The following is a 20,947-nucleotide window of genomic DNA, read 5'->3' as shown; positions in this document are numbered from 1 at the left end:
TGTTGTGACGCTGGGGGCCTGGTAGCAGAAACTTCCAAATCTTGGTGGGCCAGTTTAAGGCGATCTACTGAAATGTCCTCAGGTTTACCCCTCTTAACTCTGAAAAAGTCTTTTCTTCCCCTTCCAAAGTGCGGAATGGGACATCATAAGGGGGCCGAAGGGGATGTTGGTTTGCGTCATGCCAGACAAAACAAACGCGGCAAAATGTACGTCAGCAGGTGCGCAAGAGTGCTGTGCCCCGTGATGGGAGGTAGGAATAGGTGAATTTACTGAGAGGCCGACCAGGCAGTTGTGTCATAAGGAATGAAATCACCTGGCATTTGTAATGGCTGCCACGGGCAACGGCAGGTCCCCTTTTGGAGCAGTTCTGAGCCCCAGCAGGACGCATGGGAGGCAGTCCTGCCAACACTCATGGGTCAGGGAAGCCCTCAGAGCAGCCTTTAAGGAGCGGTGAAACCACTCACAGAGGCCACTGGACTGCGGGTGATACCCTGGTGTGACGTAGCCTTACACCAAGGTTCTGGGCCATCATAAGCCAGAGCTCCGAAATGAACTGGGGACCGCGGTCTGAGGAAGCATTAGACGGGGTGCCAAACCGAGTCACCCAGGTGCTAATGAGCACTCAAGCCACATCTGTGGCCGTCATCGATGCTATCATCCACTGTGGTAAGGAGGTGTGTGAAACCATGAGAGGGGGGAAGAGGACCAACAAGGTTCACATTGACTTGATCAAACCGTCGCTCAGGGACCTCAAGTGGTGCCAATGGCGCCTGGACGTGACGGTTAATTTTCACTCGCTGGCACTCCACAGAGGACGCTCTCCAATCACCCATGTCCTTTCTGAGAATATGTTGCCCAAACGTTAGTGCAACCAGTTTAAGTGATGCCTTCCAGCCCGGGTGTGAGAGGTCATATACAGAGTTGCTACCAGTCTGTCTCCAGTTTGTGGGCATGATGGTACGAGGGCGACTGGTTGAAACATCACACGAGAGAGATCCAGCTTCCCCTGTGCTTCATATCAGCCAACCGCAGGCCTGTGATGGCTATTCAGTGAGCCTGGGCCTTTGGGTCAGAAACTCGGTTGGCTGCTATGCCAGCATGATCAACCACTATGTTTTTGGCCTCAATGTGAGAGGCAATTGGCCATGGCTTTATTTTGCCCCTTGATATGTTGTACATAAGTTGTGAACTAGCATGTGTGGGTCAGGTGGCATTGCTGCCTTGCAATCCAAGGATCATCACGTTAGCAAGGAGTTTGTGGTCAACAAGCACTGTGAAATAGCGACCCTCTGAAAGAAAACAAAAATGGCAGATAGCCAGATAGAGGCCAAGAAGCTCATGGTCGAGTTGTGTACTTCCTGCTGAGGGGGAGCAGAGCAGTTGGCTGAAGAAGCTGAATGGCTGCGACACGCCTCGAACCAGCTGTCCATGAACAGCATAGTCTGAGGCGTCAATCGTAAGGGCTATTGGGTGCATTGGGAGTGGGTGCACCAGCATTGTTGCATAAGAAACAGCTCATTTTCTACCATCAAACGCACTGGCCATGTCCACTGACCAGTCAAACACACTAGATTAGAGATGAGATGCATGTTTGGATTTGGAGGGACTAGGAATAAATGTGCCATCCAGGTAGACAAAAAGAAAATCTTTCATTACAGACTCCATCAGCCATTGTGCTGCATTTTTCAGTCCAGACGCCATGCGCAGAAACTCAAAAAGGCCAAACGGGGTTATCACAGCTATTTTGGGAATGTCCTCCGAGCACACAGGCACCTAATGGCAGCCCCTAACTAGATCGACTTTGAGAAAAAATTAACTCTCCAGCTAAACATGCTGAAAAGTCGTGGATGTGTGGGACCGGGTAACAATCAGGATTGGTGGCCTTGTTAAGGCATCAGTTACCACCAGATGGGCAGCAATCAACATTTGACTCAGGGACCCTATGGAGGGGTGAAGCCCAGGGGTTTCTGCACCAAACAGAGGTCTAGCCACTTTAGCAAGGGCAAAGTCCCATGGGTACAATGTCTCAATGAAACAGGTTCACACTGTCTCCCACCTGTCGTGCCCCTTAAAAGTCTGATCCTACTGCCGTTGGCAGCCTCCTGCGAGGTTTTTTTACTCTTTGCCTTCTTATGAATAGGCAATGCTGGCGGCACACTCAGGTGAGCACCCGTGTCGCACAGAAAGCATCGCCCTGAAAGGGTGTCTGTTATGAACAGTGGACAACTTTGGCAGTGTTCACCATCCACTGGCGTCTTGATGCGCTGGGACCGTCGAGCTGTAAAGCGGTCGGTGCTTCATAGCATTTCTACCAAAGCAATCATGGTAAAAACAAAAACGGATACGACGTCATCTATTTCACAGCCCTGGGCATCCTTATACTGGGGGCTTTGCTGACGGGGCTTGTTGAGCTGGAGAAAGGAGGAGGAATGATGCACCTCTGCCTAGCTGAGTGTAGCAGGCTCCCTATAGTTCTTCTCGGGTGCATTAGTGACTGCTTCGCGAACTTGATCAGGCATTTGCTACGTGAAGAGTTCTTTAAAAATAAAACAAGGATGGTGATTTCCCAGGAGAGACAAGATATGCTCCATTACCTCCAAAAGCATAGTGTTGCTGAGACCAGGTAAGGAGAGTAACTGTGTGGTATGCTCAGACTCTCATAGTCCAAAAATCTGTAGAAGATGATTGGAATTTTAAGTGTTCAAGTAGACTTATCACTCTCGCAGCCATGGAACTGCTGAGCAGCGTTACCACATAGAAATATTTGGTGTTGGTTCCGGAGGGCAAATAGAGTCTCTGTTTGTATGAACCATGCCATGATATTTTGCTCCCAAATCTCCGGCAGTTTCAGATCAACTGCGTTGGCCGACATATTCAATAACTGGAATCTTCTTAAAGCATTGGGGTCACCAAAATAGGTTTTCACAAAAAAATGAAGTGAGGCGTTTTGTGTTTAATGAAACCCGTAACACATGTTATTGAACTCCGGAACTTAAACACAAAAACATGCTAAAAGTCCCACGTATCCACATCGTCATGTCGGACCAATCTCAAAGTGAAACCCCAACCCAGTGTAGGTGGTTGTGAATTAAGTGCAATGCTCAAAGGTACGTTAACCTACAGTACCAAGCAAGCCCCAATTTGCACTGTGAGAAATCTCTGCCAATAACTCCAATTATTTGTATGTGGAAATTCCATGGCTACAAGAATGGTGAGTCCATGAGAACACCCGCCTGAACACCTTTTACAGATTTCTGGACTACAGTATCTGAGTCTGAGCGCACCAAACAGTTGCTCTCCTTGCCCAGCCTCAGCCATGCTAAGCCTCCAGAGCTAATGGACCACATGCTGTCTCTCCTGGGAAATCACCATCCTTGTTTTATTTATAAATAACTCTTCATGCAGCAAGTGTCTGATCAAGTTTGCATAGCCCTTGCTAATGCACCTGAGAAGGACGATAGGGGGCCTGCTAAAATGGCTGATACCGCACTTAGCCAGGTAGCAGTGCATCATTCCTCCTTCCTCTACCTCAATAAGCCCAGTCAGCAAAGCCCCCAACTTGAGGACACCCACGTCTGTGAAACAGATGACACCGGGCCTGTGCTTTTACCATGCTTGCTTTGGTAGGACGTGCTGACCGACTTGCAGCTTCGACAGTGCCAGCACATCGGGACATCAGAGATCTGGAAATACCATGGGTTCCAGTGACTAGGGCCATCTACTGTTCACTGCGGACTCCCCTTCAGGGCAAAACTTCCTGTGTGACACGTGCTTAAGTGAGTGTGCTGCCAGCATCACCTATTGAATTAGAAGGCAAAGAGAGATGAAACCTTGCTGGAATCGGCCAACAGCAGCAAAATCCAGACTTGAGGGGCATGACTGGTGACCCTCTACTTCAGCAGGCAATGTTAAACATGGGACGTTGTCCTGGCTAAAGTGGCTAGACCTCTGCTCGGTGCAGATTTCTTGTGTGTCCAAGGACTATTAATCTATCTTGAGAACTGCCAGCTTGGGCATGTTCAAAGGTGTAAAACTTCATTTATTATCAAAGCATTTATCCATACACAAATCTGAGATTCATCTTCTTCTGATAGCCATGAAACAAAGAAAGAAAATGGAAGTCATTCAGAAAGAGACATCAAACCCACCCCTGCTCAAAAAAATAAAAGCGTCCCAATAATCAACCCCCCTCACCAATAACTAACAGAACACAAGAGAAAATCGGCATCCCAAACAAACCCTCCCCCAGGTAACAAGTAATTTTTTTCTTTTAAAAAACACAGAATATTGAAAAGCACAAGTCTGAAAAAGTCCATAAACACAGAACCACGATACCACCGACATTCATCGAAACAGAGAGGCACCACATGAGGCAGAGGCCAATCCGCCTGCCGCAGGAGACCGGACAGTGATAGGCCGTTCACAGACTCCTTCTGTGGTAGCGATCAAAAGGAAAGCATTCAGCTCTGAACACTCACTCACGTTCTGCATTTGCTTCGACATCTCAATCTTCCTCAACAATTTAATCGGCAATTTTTGGACACTTTAACCAGCAAAATGGGGTCAAACATCGGCTCACACCCTGTCCCAAAGTTTCTTTGCATCGAGACTGTCTGAGTATCTTCTCAGAGACAGCAAAACCTGGGACACTTGAATGATCTCCAAACTGTCAATTGTGGACTCAACAGTCCCAGAAAAACATTTACGGTGAAAAATGGACCTAAGAGAAGTAAAGAAGAAGTTTTCATGAGCTCTCTGGAAGATGTCAGCTGAGGAAGTGTTGTACACTCAAGACTCTGTCAAGCACATATAAACACTGCATGCGAGTTTTCTCAGCTGCTGGGTGAGTTTCCAAACCCCATCAAGCCCACATTCTCCACTATAGTCACAGAATATGGCTTTGAGCACCACTGTTCTACAACTGTCCAGCCAGTTTCTGTATCCAGAAAAGCTGCCAACTGACAAGGCTGAGTTTGCTGACATTGAAAGACGTGGAATTGTACTCCCAAAACAGATGTGCTGACCCCATTTGGCCTCTGAGTTTCTATGTGTGCCATTTCAGCTGACAAAAATGCAGCACAGACTTTCCAAAGGCTGATGGACTCTGTATTCAAAACAACACACACAAAATGCTGGAGGAAGTCAGCAGTCCAGGCAGCATCTATGGAAAAATAGTGAACACTCTAAAGTTTCGGGCCGGGACCCTTCATTGGGACTGGGGAAAAAAGATGAGAATTCAGAGTAAGAGGGTGGGGGGAAGTACAAGGTGATAGGTGAAACTGGGAGTGGGGTGGAGGAGTGAAGATGCGATGATTTCCAGCATCTGCAGATTTTCTCCTGCTTAAAGGCAAGTGTTGGACCTGGTTGATGAAGGAATGGGCCAGATCAAAGTGGCAGGGTCATGTGACACTGAATCTCAAGTGACGAGATCAAGAATACCGGAGGGATAATTTCCGACTGCATGCATAATTACAATATGACCACAAAGCGACATGCTTTTCATTGTCCCGGTCCATGAAATGCCATTAAAAAAAGTCAAGATACCAAGAGGGTGAAAAAGAATCAGTAAGTTAAACCCAACCTGAGACCACAGAAAGCAAGGCACTACTAATTCAAAATGACAGGGTTGAGTGATGCTAAATCTCCTTTTAATTAAATCCTGAAGATCCCCACACACCCAGATAAAAAAATAAAGATCAGTGTTAACTTAAAGTAGGGAAGTTACATCTTACTTTGAGATGAAGCCTAATGACTAGGCCTCAAAACATTCTACTTCCCATTTGGTCAAAAATAAAACCAAGTAACGAGGTCTAAAATACCTGTAACCCTCAAAGTAATGTGCCTTTCATTATCTTGATCCATGGAAATCACAGGCCAGGCTTGATCAACCTGACCTGTGGGTCATCTGGAGTGAGGGTGTCCAATGCTTAAGGACCCAAAACACCCGAGACACAAGATTACATTGCAGATGATGTATCACAATACATGTCAGGTTAATAAAGTAAAGTAGGGTAAAACCAGCTTAGTGAAATCTGATCAGACTGGTTGGGGTTAGTGATACTAAATTTCATGCAACAAGATCAAGAAACACAAGAGGGATAACTTTCCTAATGCCCACATAATTACCCACTAACCTCACCCCAAATCCTGAAGCTCACACCCTCACCAACCCTTGCGTTGACACCCTGACAACTGAGACACTAATCTAAATCTGGCTGTCACACACCCCACTACCCTTGCCTAGACACCTGAGCACTTGTCCTATATAATACAACATCACCCTTCCCCTGACACCAAACTCTAGTGATAATCCCATCACTGTAGCATATTTATACCAGAAACCTTAAAATTGTGTGAGGAGGAAGATCCCAATAAAGGCTGGTTAATGAAGCTGTGGGCCAGATCAAAGTGGCAGGGTTGCATGACACTGAATCTCAAATAAGGAGATCAAGAAACACAAGAGATAATTTTCCCACTGCACACATCATTTCAAGCTAACCCTAACCCTAATGCATGCCTATTTTATTAAGTGCTTCCAAGTAACCTGAAACCACATCCTTAACAATCAACTCCAACATCTTCCCAACCACTGAGGTAAGACCAGCTGCGCTACAATTTCCTTTCTTCTGCCAATCTCCCTTCCTGAAGATTTGAGTGGCATTTGCAATGTTCTGTTCCTATGGTCGGTGAAATGGAAAATAGAGTTTAACCTGTCCCAAATGTGAAGTAATAAACTTGGACAGATCAAACATAAAGAGACAAGCCCTTAACAGTGTTGATGAGCAGAGGGATCTTGGAGTCCCAGCCCATCACTCCCTGAATGTAGCTGCACAGGTTACAGACCTGGGTAGGTCTGGAGTCTAGTGTAGTCTTTGTGTTGGTTTATATAGTTCAGTGTAGTTTTTGTATTGTTTATGTAGCACCATGGTCATAAAAAACATGGTCTCATTTTTATTGTATACTATACCAGCAGTTATGGTCGAAACGACAATAAAAAGCAACTTGAACTTGATAATATGTTGCCTGCATATGACAAGCTTGTCTTTATCAGTTGAAGAATTGATTTCAAGAGTTGGGAAGTTGTACTGTTGCCAAATAAATTTCTACTTGGGCCACATCTGGAACATTGCATTCAGTTGATCACCCATTACGAGACAGATATTGATGATTTGGAGAGAGTGCAGAAGTTCTTCAGGATGTGAGGGAGTTACAGGTCAGATTAAAGTGTAGGGACAGGGATATGGGGGACTCATAGATCAGATTAGATTTTATGGTCGGGGTTGTGGAGGCTTAGAGATCAGATTAAGTTTTGGGGGCAGATGTGGAGACAACATTCCCTCTTTTTTTTCTCTCTGCTACATGGACAAACCATTGCTGTGAGAAAGAAATTGTTACACTGCCTGACAACTGTGCAGTACTTTAAAATTTTTTTTGTAACATGCTATGAATATTTAGAATGAAACTGAAGAATATAAATATTTTCTTGTCTGTATTTACTACAAATACATTGTCTATAAACACTGTCCAGATTAATTTCATATCCAGATGAAAGATACATACCATTAGCTCATCCAAATGTTCCACTCATCGTCTGTTTTTGGATTTAGATTTGATGAATTTCATAAGACTGAATCCATGTTCCAGCATTGGAAGCTTGAAATGTTCCAATGATGTCAACAAGAATGAACATTTCTTCAGGTCCCTCATTACTAAGCAAGTAGTTCACATATCAGTGAACATCTTAAGTGAACCAGTCTTTACTTTCTCAAAAACAACAAGTTTGAAATCACAGTGTTGCTGCAATATTTTTGAGACAATGCCTTTGTTGTGGTTTGTAATAATGGTTGAGTACTTTTTTGTCAGTTGTGCAACATTCTCTTTTCCAAATTCAAAATTAGTTGTGTTTGCAATAGTAACAGAGAATTTTTACCTTGTTCTAACAATTTTAATTGAAAATTCCTATTAGATTATTGTTTTTTGTAAGACTGCTTCACAAAAAAAGGTAAGTAATAGATTTTTTCACATTGAACAAATGCAAACAACAACTCACAATGCAAGTAAACAATATCAGGCAGTCAAAGCAACTGATAGGCACAATGGCAAAAGTAAAATGTTTTGACTAGTCAGTGTTGGCCTTCACTTGGCCAGCAATTTATTAGCAATGCGCTCCCAACCTCCATTCTGTATTTATTGTTACAATTTTTGACAATGTTGTAAATTGAAGCATGAACACTGTAAATACATTGAAGTTCTAAAATGTTTGAAAGTATAGCTTGTGGTACATTTATTATTTAGAAACTGTATGGATTATGTTCATCAACACGTAATTAATTTCAAACTTTTGTTAACCTTATTCCAAAATTATATCAAAGAAAAGTCCACCTGTGTGGCAATGAAGGCTATGTGCACCGGAGTGTTTCAGGTGCTGCTTGGCTCAGCACCCACACACTTGCTCCACTCTCCACACCTCACAAAATATTTTACATCAAGTTCAACTGTTGTCTACAATTCAGTGTCTTTCACAAAGTTTCAGTCCCTCTCTCTTTCTCCCTCATTCTCCCTCTCTCTAGCTGTCCACTTCTCTACCTCTTTGTCTTTCTCTGTCTCGTTTTGTGTCTCTCGATCTCTCCCTGCCTTTGTTCCCCCAAATCCTCCTGCACCGCGCTTTGATTTTCTCTTTCTATCTATTTTCATTCCCACCTCCACTATTTCTTCCATTCTCCTCTATTCTAACCCACTCTCTTCACTTTATCCACTCAGTCTCATATTCTCATCTTCTCTACCACCCATGCTCTCCCTACCTTTCTATCTTCCTTCCTCTTTTCTCTCTATCCTCTATCGCTCTTAGATTCTCTAACCTCCAATGCCCTCATCCTTGCTCTCAGCTCTTGTTCTCTCTCCCTCCTTCACACTATCCATCTCCTACAGTGTTTACCTCCCTGCCTTTCACATTGTATCCGCCCCTCCCTCTCGCTGTCCTTTCCCATTGTTCTTCCAGTTTATTTTCATTTACCTACTGTTCATCACCTCTTTCTCACTTTTTCCTGTCACCCCAATCCCACCTTCTCTCACAAACTCAAACAAGAGAGAATCTACAGATGCTCGCAATCTGTCTCTTTACATTCTCATTCTTAACCCTCCTCTTCTTTATTCAGTAAGTTCCCTTCACTGGCTCTGCCTGACCCTAGTCCCTCACTCTCATTTAATTTTCTTCTTACTTTTTAGTTCTTCCCTCTATCTAGTTCTCTCTCTCCCTCTCTCCACCATTTGTCTATCTGTCTGTATCAATTAATCTCTCTTTCTCTTATCATTTTGCCATCTGCTCTCAATTTCACTTGCATTTCCAAATTCCCTTGTAGATTCTTCTTCAAACGGTGCTGTCTTTGCGCGTTCCAGCATCGCATCCTTGGTGTATCCAATATTCATCTTATTTTAGAGTGCTGTGTAGCAACAGGCCCTTATGGCCCAAAGAGCCATGAACAATTATCCAATTAATCCATATATTAGTGTTAAAACATTGAGGTGAGAGTGAATACCTTTAGGGTGAATTGGACAATTTGAAATATCTATATATAGTAGTTGTATTATATAGCATACTGTCTATATAGCTGAGTTGCATTCTTTATTAAGTTGGAGTTTATAGCTAAGCAAGGAGGAGTGTGGTTTATTTAATGTTTCAGTCGTACTTGAGTAATATTGTAAATATTTTGTTTGAATATGCATTCTTGTTACTTAAATCATTCACACTGGGTTATATCTATAAATATGTGAATTGCATACATCATCACGCTTTTATATAGTTTGTCTGCATATTGCTTAAAGTAAACACAAAGTTAGACTCACATTTCAGATTCCCATGTCTTCCTTTGAATTAGTTTGATGTTTTGAAGTTACAAGATGTAACATCCCTCTAAACCAGAGGGTTCCTATCCTGTGGTTCACAGACCCCTCCGTTAATGGTAGGGGTCCCCAGCATAAAAAGGGTTGGGAGCCCCTGCTCTAAACCCTTCCGACCCATCCTTTGAACATTGGTTATGTATCTGCCTCAGCCACTTTCTCCGGCAATCATTTCCGTATATGGACCACCCTCAGGGTGAAAAGTTTATCCCTCAAATCCCTTATACACTTTTCCCTCTTATCTTAAAGCTACATCCACTAGTTTTCAACTACACTACCCAGGGGAAAGGACCATTACCATCCACCTCATCACTACCCCTCACATTGTTGGTTTAGAATGTGTTCGGACGGTCCTTCATCAGGCAGGGCACCAAGCACAGGAGTGGGGAAGTTATTTAACATGTTATTTAAATTCCCAGAGGAGTTTAAGGTGGGGGGGCAGTTATGAGGGTCAGCACAACATTGTAGGCCAAAGGGCCTGTAATGTGCTGTACTATTCTATGTTCTATGTTCTGTTATGATGCAGTTGTACAAGATATTGGTGAAACTGCTCCTGGAGTATTGTGCAAACATGAGGAAATCTGCACTTGCTGGAAATTCAAACAACACATACAAAATGCTGGTGGAACACAGCAGGCCAGGCAGCATCTATACGGAGTAGCACTGTCGACGTTTCGGGCCAAGACCCTTCATCAGGACTAACTGAGAGGAGAGGTACTAAGAGATTTGAAAGTAGTGGGGGGAGGGGGAAATGCAAAATGATAGGAGAAGACCAGAGGGGGTGGGATGAAGCTAAGAGCTGGAAAGGTGATTGGCGAAAGTGATACAGAGCTGGAGAAGGAAAAGGATCATGGGACGGCAGGCCGCAGGAGAAAGAAAGGGGGAGGAGAGCACCAGAGGGAGATGGAGAACAGGCAGAGTGAAGGGCAGAGAGAGGAAAAAAAAACAAACAACTAAACATGTCAGGGATGGGGTAAGAGGGGGAGGAGGGGCATTAACGGAAGTTAGAGAAGTCAATGTTCATGCCATCAGGTTGGAGGCTACCCAGCCGGTATATAAGGTGTTGTTCCTCCAACCTGAGTTTGGATTCATTTTGGCCATAGAGGAGGCCATGGATAGACATATCAGAATGATAATGGGATGTAGAATTAAAATGTGTGGCCACGGGAGATCCTGCTTTCTCTGGCAGTCCGAGCGTAGGTGTTCAGCGAAATGGTCTCCCAGTCTGCGTCGGGTCTCACCAATATATAAAAGGCCACACCGGGAGCACCAGACGCAGTATACCACACCAGCTGACTCACAGGTGAAGTGTCGCCTCACCTGGAAGGACTGTCTGGGGCCCTGAATGGTGGTGAGGGAGGAAGGGTACGGGCAGGTGTAGCACTTGTTCCGCTTACAAGGATAAGTGCCAGGAGGGAGATCGGTGGAGGGGGGGGGGATGAGTGGACAAGGAAGTTGCGTAGGGAGCAATCCCTGTGAAAAGCAGAAAGAGGAGAGGAGGGAAAGATGTGCTTGGTAGAAGCACATTCTGCAGGGATCCATCAGGTCCTGGAGATTTCCAAGAATGCAATCAATGTATAGCCTCAGTGATCTCCTCCTGAGAAAAAGGTTGATCCACCTGCTTTCGATTATCAACCGAAAGTCCAGAAATATTTAATTGGTCTAAAAATCGTTCATTGCAGTATTATCTTTAACAGAATCAGAACTATACAATTTAGAATAAAATTCTCTATAAGTATCATTTATTTCAAAATGGTCAGTTGTCATTACAACATTGGTTTTGCAAATTTCTTTAATTTGCCGTTTAGGTATAGGGGTCTTCAATTGATTAGCAAATAGTTTACCAGTTTTTTCTTCATGTATATAGAATTGGCTTCTATCTTTTAAAAGTTGGCTTTCAATTGGATACGTTATAAGAAGATCATATTAGTTTTAATTTCAATACATCTTTTGTATAGTTCAGGGTCTGGTGCCAAAGCATATTTCTGGTCTAATTGTTTTAATTGATTAACTAAATCAATTCTCTCTTTATTAGCTTTTTTTCTTAATATGTACAGTTATATGAGATAATTTGTCCTCTAATATATGCCTTAAAAGCGTCCCAAATAATAAGATTAGAAGTCTCTTCCAATGCATCTTCTTCTTCAAAACATGAGTAATTTGATTCTCCAGAAATTATAAGAAGTCCTTAAAAAGTCAGATAACAAAGTTAACTTAAAATGCCAGGATCTGTTCATATGAGTCAGGGCATCAAAGGTTATGGTGAGAAAGTGGGGGAATGGGACTAAAGGGGAGATTGGATCAGCTCATGATGAAATGGTGGAGCAGATTCGATGGGCCGAATGGCCAACTTCTGCTCCTTTGTCTTATGGTCTTATGGTCTATGGAATGAAACCAGGAAGCTTTAAAGATAGAAATACAGGAGAATGGTCGGATAGAGCTATTTCTTAATATTCAGTGGATCAAGCTAATGGAATTATTTGACTATCAATAAAAAAAATCATTCCTGGTATAGGAATGATGGACATGAGAGAAGAATGGATACTCCCTTTCTACTGGGTGAAAAAAATGCCAGACGTTAACAATATCACACTTCGTTAGAAAGGATTGAAAAAATAAAGCTGATTTATTAGGTGTGGCTGATTTAAGAGAAGAACAATCTAATACTGGGTATAGCCAACAATTAAAATCTTCTCCCATCACTAAAGTATAAAAACTCAAATCTGGCAGGAATGAAAAGAAACACTCAAAAAATCCTGGGTCATCCACTTTGGGAGCATACACATTAGCAAATACAATTAATTTATTATGTAGTTTCCCTGACACTATGACAAATCACCCATTAGGGTCAGAGACAACTTTATATTGAATAAAAGAAATTGTATTATCTATAAAAATCGAGACTCCTCGAGATTTTGCTCTGAATGAGGAATGAAATTGTAGACCCCTCCACCGATTAAAAGAGCGTGTGTTGTCACAACTATGTACATGTGTTTCTTGTAGAAAAACAATAGGGGCCCTTAACTTTTCAATATAAGCAAAAATCTTATTCTGTTTCACTGGATGGTTTAACCCTTTCATGTTAAAACGAAGTAAATTAATATTTTGATCCATTATGAATTCTAATTAACAGAAGAGTTAAAAGATCTGACCATAAGTTATTAGAACCAGAGAACAAACCATAAAATAAGATACTCAAACAGAAAATGTGGGTGGTAGCCCATCCCAGCTTCCAGAGAAAAAAGGAAAAAGGGACCCCCACCCCCTCCCCCTCCCAAAGCCAAAAAGCCAGTCAGCAAGCTAAACCCTAAAGGCAACCCTCCCAAAGAAATCCTGCGGGCAAAACTCCAATCCTACAAGGTTATTATGTTCCTACCAAGACAAAACAGAAAGGAAACTTAGATCAAAAATCCAAAACATAAGAGAATTCATTTTAACAATTTCAAAAATATATACATAGAAAAACCTCAAAAAAAGAATATAGTAAAAAGAATCCAAAAAAATCAAAAAACAAAATATATAAACGGTCAAAACTTTAATAAAATCATATTTGATCCAACATTAAAAAGATAATTGCTCCTGTAAGAGATATAACGCAATCTCTGCTTTCAAAAGCTTCTGTGCGTGTTCAACCAATCCCAGCCATTTCTGCACACCATTTTTCAGAACGATTCTAAGATGTGCAGGGAAGCAAAGGGAGGGCTTAAACCCTTTATTATAAAGCAGTGACATGATCTCTTTGTACTTAGCACGTTCAGCTATAACCTCCAGTGTATAATCTTCCACGAATCTAATCATCTTACCATTGTAATCGATCATTCCTACTTGATGGGTATGATGGATCAAAAGCTCCTTAGTACAAAATTCATGAAGACTTAAAATAACTGACCTAGGATGCTCTCCCAACTTTAGTTTGGGGGCTAGTGACTAGTGGGCATGGTCCTTCTTAGACACAGACGACAATAAGTCAGGGAATAGCTGCTTCAGAAAACTTGCAAAGAACTCCGTGGGGTGGGCACCTTCAATTGATTCTTCAAGACCCAGAATACGTAAATTATTCCGTCTGCTTCTGCGTTCCAGGTTGGTGATCTTCTTTGTTAATTTTTCATTAGATCATGATAATTTTTTTGCAGAGCTTACTCAGGTCTTCTAAGTCCGCTTCCAGTATCAATGAAGTTTCTTTATTGTCCTTAATTTGCTTTTCATGTTGGATTAGAGTTTGTTGAATAGTGTGCAGCTTAACATTAAGATGTTGAAATTCCTCAGAGAGTTCCGTTCTTTGCTTTTTAAGGAAATCTCCATTTGATTCCAAAGTGGTTGGAGAATCATCTTTTTCTTTTGCAGAGGCTTTAGTCTTTCTCAAAGACATAATAGAGTATTAAGATTGATAATAAGGTTTCAAATAACTGGTAGGAAACAAAAAGATAGATAAGGTAGCAGTAAGTTCAAAAAAATGTTACCCCATCGGCTGACAGCAGGGCTCTCAGGAGTTTTTCTGCATTTGTGCCCAATGATTGGCTTGTCCTTCCTGACATTTATCATCTACATGTAACCTGCAGGCTCACCCTCAGCTTTATCAGCCTGGTTTCCATCCTTGCCATATTAGTTTGCCCTCACCACCGGTGATAGGCCAGCCCCTATTGACATCAATGGGACTGTAGCTGAGAAGGTAAGTAGTTTCAAGTTCCTTGGTATACACGTCACCAAGGATCTCATCTGGACTGGACATACTGGCTGTGTGGTGATAAAATAACAACCACGCCTCTTTCACCTCAGATTGCTGAAGAAAGTTGGCTTGAATCCCCAATCCCTCAGGACTTTTTACAAGGGCATCATCGAGAGCATCCTAACTGGCTGCGTCATCACTTGGTTCAGGAATCACAGGGCACTGCAGAGAGTGGTGCAGACAGCCCAGCACATCTGTGGATGTGAACTTCCCTCTGTTCAGGATGCTTATAGCAGCAGGTGCATAAAAACGACTCGGAAGATCATCAGACAATCCAGTCACCTCAACCACAATCTGATCCAGCTGCTTCTGTCTGGCAAATGGTACCATAGCATTAAGGCCAGGACCAAAGAAGCGGGACAGCTTCTTTCACCTGGCTGTCAGATGTATCAATGCACATTGATCTGATTGCATATCTGACTGTACATTGTATCTGGCTGTATATACACGTATACAAAACAATTATGTATACAATCTTATATATAATTTTGTAGTGAGATGCTGAAGATGTTCTATCGGTCAGTTGTGGAGAGCGCCCTCTTCTTTGTGGTGGCGTGCTGGGGAGGCAGCATTAAGAAGAGGGACGCCTCACGTCTTAATAAGCTGGTAAGGAAGGCGGGCTGTGTCGTGGGCACAGAACTGGAGAGTATGACATCGGTGGCAGAGCGGAGGGCACTGAGTAGGCTACGGTCAATCATGGTAAACCCTGAACATCCTCTGCACAGCACCATCCAGAGACAGAGAAGCAGCTTCAGTGGCAGGTTGCTGTCAATGCAATGCTCCTCAGACAGGATGAAGAGATCATTACCCCCCAGCACCATTCGGCTCTACAATTCAACCACCAGGGGCAAGACATGTTAAAGTGCCGGGGTTAGGACTAAGATTAAGTTACCACTCAATGCACTTTAGTAAACTATTATTTAAGAACTTTTTAAAAGCTATTTATTAATGCTTTTTGGGAGAGTGATTTTAGATGCATATCATATTTATACTGAGTTAAATACTGTATGTAATTAGTTTTGCTCCAATAAGTGTATGGGACACTGGAAAAAATGTTGAATTTCCCCTTGGGGATGAATAAAGTATCTATCTATCTATCTATCTAGTGTTTGGGCAATATACTCCCACATTTCCCCTCTTTATGGCTTGTACATTGTGAAGGAGATGTAACATAAAGGTTGTATAATATGTTGGTGAGGACAAACTCACCAACAAGAGCAAGAGCAAGGAAATCCTCTTGCATTTGTACAGAGCCCTGGTGAGACCACACCTGGAGTATTGTGTACAGTTTTGGTCTCCAGGGTTAAGGAAGGACATCCTGGCTGTAGAGGAAATGCAGTGTAGATTCACGAGGTTAACTCCTGGGATGTCTGGACTGTCTTACGCAGAGAGGTTAGAGAGACTGGGCTTGTACACGCTGGAATTAAGGAGATTGAGAGGGGATCTGATTGAAACATATAAGATTATTAAGGGATTGGACAAGATAGAGGCAGGAAATATGTTCCAGATGCTGGGAGAGTCCAGTACCAGAGGGCATGGTTTGAGAATAAGGGTTAGGTCATTTAGGACAGAGTTAAGGAAAAGCTTCTTCTCCCAGAGATTTCTGGGGGTCTGGAATGCACTGCCTCAGAAGGTAGTGGAGGCCAATTCTCTGGATGCTTTCAAGAAGGAGCTAGATAGGTTTCTTATGGATAGGGGAATCAAGGGATTTGGGGAAAAGGCAGGAACCGGGTATTGATAGTAATTGATCAGCCATGATCTCAAAATGGCGGTGCAGGCTTGAAGGGCCGAATGGTCTACTTCTGCACCTATTGTCTATTGTCTATAAACTTATATGGCGGGTATGAAAACCAGGCTGATAAAGCTGAGGGTGAGCCTGCAGGTTACAAGTAGATGATGAATGTAAGGAAGGACAAGCCAATCATTGGGTACAAATGCAGACAGAGCAAAGAGTTAAATTGTACTACAGAGGCAAAATTCAAAAGGGCTGAAAGTGCTGTTTTAAAATGTGTGTAGTGTTGGGAATACGGTAGAGAAACTCATGGCGCAATTAGAGATTGGTCGGTGTGGTGTTGCGGACATCACTGCACTGTGGCTGAAAGAAGGCCATAATTGGGAAATTAACATCAAAGTACCAAAAGGACAGGTGGGAAAGCATAGGCGGTGGTGTGGCTCTGTTGGTAAAAGATGGAATTACATCTTTAAAAAGAGGTGACAGAGCGTCAGAGAATGTTGAACCTTTATGGGTGGAGTTAGGAATTTGCAAGGGTAAAAAAAAAACCATGGGAATCACATACAGGCCTCCAAATAGTAGCCAAGATGTGGGGTTGAGATTGCAAAGGGAGCTGGAAAGGGCATGGAGTAGGGGTAATGACGCAATTCTGATGAGGGACTTTGTTGAATACCTATGAAACGGCTTTTTAGAGCACCTTGTGCTTGAACCTACTCAGGAAAAGGCTATCTTAGATTGGGTGTTGTGTAATAACCCAGATCTTATTAGGGAGCTAAAGGTAAAGGAGCCCTTAGGAGACAGTGATCATAATATGATTGAATTCATACTGCAATTTGAGGTGAAGAGTAAGTCACATGTATCAGTATCACAATGAAATAAAGGGAATTACAGGGGCATGAGACAGGAGCTTGCCTAGGTGGATTGAAGGAGGATACTGGTGGGGATGAGGGCAGAACAGAGGTGGTTGAAGTTTCTGGGAATAGTTCACAAGCCGCATTATAGATATTTCCCACAGATGGAGAATTTCTCAAATGGCCTAGGTGGGCTAACGTGGCTGAAAAAGGAAGTTAAGGACTGCATGAAGGGCATATATAAGGTAGCAAAAGTGAGTGGGAAGATGGATGATTGGGAAGCTTTTAAAATCCAATATCTGTGTGGCATCTGTTAGTCTCGCGAGACCATGAATCTGCACCTGGAAAGTCTTGCTCTCCAGGGCATAGGCCTGGGCAAGGTTGTATGGAAGATCGGCAGTTGCCTGTGCAGCAAGTCTCCCCTCTCCACACCACCAAAGTTGTCCAAGGGAAGGGCAAAGGCCGATACAGCTTGGCGCCAGTGTCATCGAAGGAGCTGCAGAACAAGATTGAAGACAACATCGGACTGCCTTAGGGACTCCAACTCCGGATTTGTCCTCAGGGTTTACTCCTGAAGCTTTTCCCATGAGTGGGTATGGCCGCAAGGCAGCGGAGGTTTGAAATCAGAGTTTTCCCTCTCTTAGATGGACTGCCTTCCCAGGCTGACGAGCTCCATCTACCTGAATAAAGTCCAATAAAAAGCAACTAAAAAAACTATAAGAAGGGATAAGATGAAATATGAGAGCAGATTAGCCAATAATATAAAGCAGGATGCCAAGAGTTTTTTCAGTTTTATAAAGGGAGGTTGATATTAGCCCACTGGAAAATGATGCTAGTGAGGTAGTAATGGTGGATAAAGAAATGGCAGATTAACAATGGGTACTTCACATCTGTCTTCACTGTGGAAGACACTTGCAGTGTGCCAGTGGTCTGTGAGTATCAGAGAGCAGGAGTGAGTACCATTGCCATTACAAAGGAAAAAGTGATAGGCAAACGCAAAGATCTTAAGGTAGGTAAGTCATCTGGGCCGGATGGACTACATCCCAGAGTCCTGATAGAGGTTGCCGAAGAGATAACAGATGCATTGTTTCATGATCTTTCAAGAATCACTTGATTCTGGCACTTGATTGAGGACTGGAAGATTACAAATGTCACTCCACTCTTTAAGAAGGGAGGAAGGCAAAAGAAAGGAAATTACAGGCCAGTTAGCCTAACCTCAGTAGTTGGAAAAGTGTTGGAACCTATTATTAAGGATGAGGTTTCAGGGTACTTGGAGTCTAGTGATAAAATAAGTCAAGGTCAGCATAGTTTCTGTAAAGGGAAATCTTGCCTGACAAATCTGTTAGAGCTCTTTGAAGAAGTAACAATCAGGGTGGAAAAAGGAGAGGGAGTGGATGGATGTCATTTACTTGGATTTTCAGAAGGCATTTGATAAGGAGCCACACATGAAGCTGCTTAACAAGATAAATTCCTATGGCATTACAGGATAGGTACTGCCATGGATAACAGAATGGCTGATAGGCAGGAGGCGCAAGTAGGAATATAAGGGACTTTTCCTGGTTGACTGCCAGTGACTAGTGGTGTTCCTCAGAGGACAGTATTGGAACTGCTGCTTTTCACATTATTTGTCAGTGATTCAGATAATGGAATGAATGGCTTTGTAGCAAAGTTTGCAGATGATATGAAGATAGGTGGAGTAATAGTGCTGAGGAAGTAATGTGAATGCAGCAGGACTTAGACAAATAGGAAGAATGGGCAAAAACATGGCAGATGGAATACAGTGTTGGGAAATGTATAATAATGCATTTTGGTAAAAGGAACAATAGTGGGGAGTATTATCTAAATGGAGAGAAGTTTCAAACATCAGAAGTGCAGAGGGACTTAGGAGTTCTCATGCAAGACTGCCAGAAGGTTAATGTACAGATTGAATCTCTGGTGAAGAAGGCAAATACAATGTTGGCATTTATTTCAAGGGGAACAGAATATAAAAACAAGGAGATAATGCTGAGGCTTTATAAGGCACTAGTCAGGCTACACTTGGGAGTATTGTCAACAGTTTTGGGCCCCATATCTCAGAAAAGCTGCGTTGTCATTGGAGAGAGTCCAGAGGAGGTTAAGGAGGATTATTCCAGGAATGAAGGGGTTAACATATGAGGAGCATTTGACAGCTTTGGGCCTGTACTCACTGGAATATAGAATGCATTGGGATCTCATTGAAACCTACAGAATGTTAAAAGGACTAGAGAGGGTGGATGTGGAGAGGATATTCCCTGTGGTGGGAGTATCCAGAACTAGAGGGCACAGCCTCAAAATTGAGGGGTGACCCTTTAAACAGAGGTAAGGAGGAATTCTTTTTCTGCCAGAGAGTAGTAAATCTGTGGAATGCTCCACCACAAACTGTGGTGGAAGTTAAGTCCGTGGATATATTTAAGGCAGAAGTTGATTGTTTCCTGATTGGTCAGGGTATCAAAGGATATGGGGAGAAGGCAGGTGTATGGGGTCAAATTGGATCTGGGTCCAGCCATGATGGAATGGTGGAACAGACTTGATGGGCTGAAGGGCCTAATTCTGCCCTTACGTCTTATGTCCTTAACTTGGATTATTGTGTTCAGTTTTGGTCACCGAAACAGAAAAGATATCAATGAACTTGAAAGATGACAGAGAAATTTATAATGATACACTTCAGGATCTGAGTTAAAGGGAAAGATGCAATAAGTGTAGTCTCATCCTAACTGAGAATTTTCCCCTCAAGTTTGGTGAGACCAGAACAATAGGTCATAGATTAAAAGTGAAAGGTGAAATGTTTAAAGGAAACAAGTGATGGAACTTACTCACTTGAAGGATGGTGTGAGTGTGGAAAGAGCTGCAAGAGCAAGTAGTGGACAAAGGATCAATTGCAGCATTTAGGAGACATCTCAATAGGTTCATGGGTGGGAAGGATATGAAGGGCAATGGTCTCAGTACAGCTAAATGGGACTAGGCCAGAAAACACTTCCTGTACTGTGCTGTGGTGCTTGATAACTCTACATCCTATCCCTAAGAATCCCCTCCAGTAACTTCCCTACCACAGACGTGAGACTCACCAGTCTACATTTTCCAGGATTATCTTTCCCCCTTCTTATACAATAGAATAATATTAGTCACCAATTTTCTGGGATCTTGCTTGCGGCTAGAGCGAACACGAATATATTGGTGAAATCCCCAGTAATCTCTTCTCCTGCTTCTCTCAATAATCTGCAGAATGTACCACTATGGTCTGGAAAATTATCCATCTTAATGCTCTGTAAGAGACCAAACACTGTCTCCTTAGTGGTTCTGTACTTATATAAATTATTTAAATGACATTTTGGATAAGCACTGAACAGGAAAAATTTAGTCATGGACTCGTATATCAAGGAGAAGATCCTTCAGCCGTTGTGCCCATGTGACTGAGATGTACATTCAAGCTACTCCCTGTCCCGGAGGAGATGGGTCAAACACAGGCAGATGGAACTAGTTTAGGTGGGCACCTGGTTGGCATGGAAGGGCCTGTGTCAATATTGAAAGGGAAGGGTCTCGTCCAAAACGTCGACTCTCTTCCTCTCAATAGATGCTGCCTGACACGCCAAGTTTCTTGAAATGTTGCATTCTGTTCTGGTTAGCATCCCATATAAAGGATGATTTGTGTTGGAAGGAAGACTGCAGAGGAGATTCACCAGGATTGGTGGGGGGGGGGGGGGGGGGCTTATGTCATGGGCCCAG

The 20,947-nt window shown here is 42.9% G+C and overlaps 1 protein-coding gene across 1 annotated transcript in view; it reads left to right on the top strand.

Moving 5' to 3' along the window:
• LOC132381559 (zinc finger protein 585A-like) overlaps positions 1-20,947 on the top strand; it is a 74,551-nt gene that overhangs the window by 13,083 nt on the left and 40,521 nt on the right. The window contains exon 3 of the mRNA XM_059951060.1: positions 506-782. Within this exon, the coding sequence (XP_059807043.1) occupies positions 506-782 (277 nt within the window). The remainder of the gene's footprint in view (positions 1-505; positions 783-20,947) is intronic.

The sequence above is a fragment of the Hypanus sabinus genome, chromosome 26 (assembly GCF_030144855.1).
Source record: "Hypanus sabinus isolate sHypSab1 chromosome 26, sHypSab1.hap1, whole genome shotgun sequence".
Lineage (NCBI taxonomy): Eukaryota > Metazoa > Chordata > Chondrichthyes > Myliobatiformes > Dasyatidae > Hypanus > Hypanus sabinus.
Note: the sequence above shows the minus strand (reverse complement) of the source record. Positions and strands in the feature narration are given on the sequence as shown.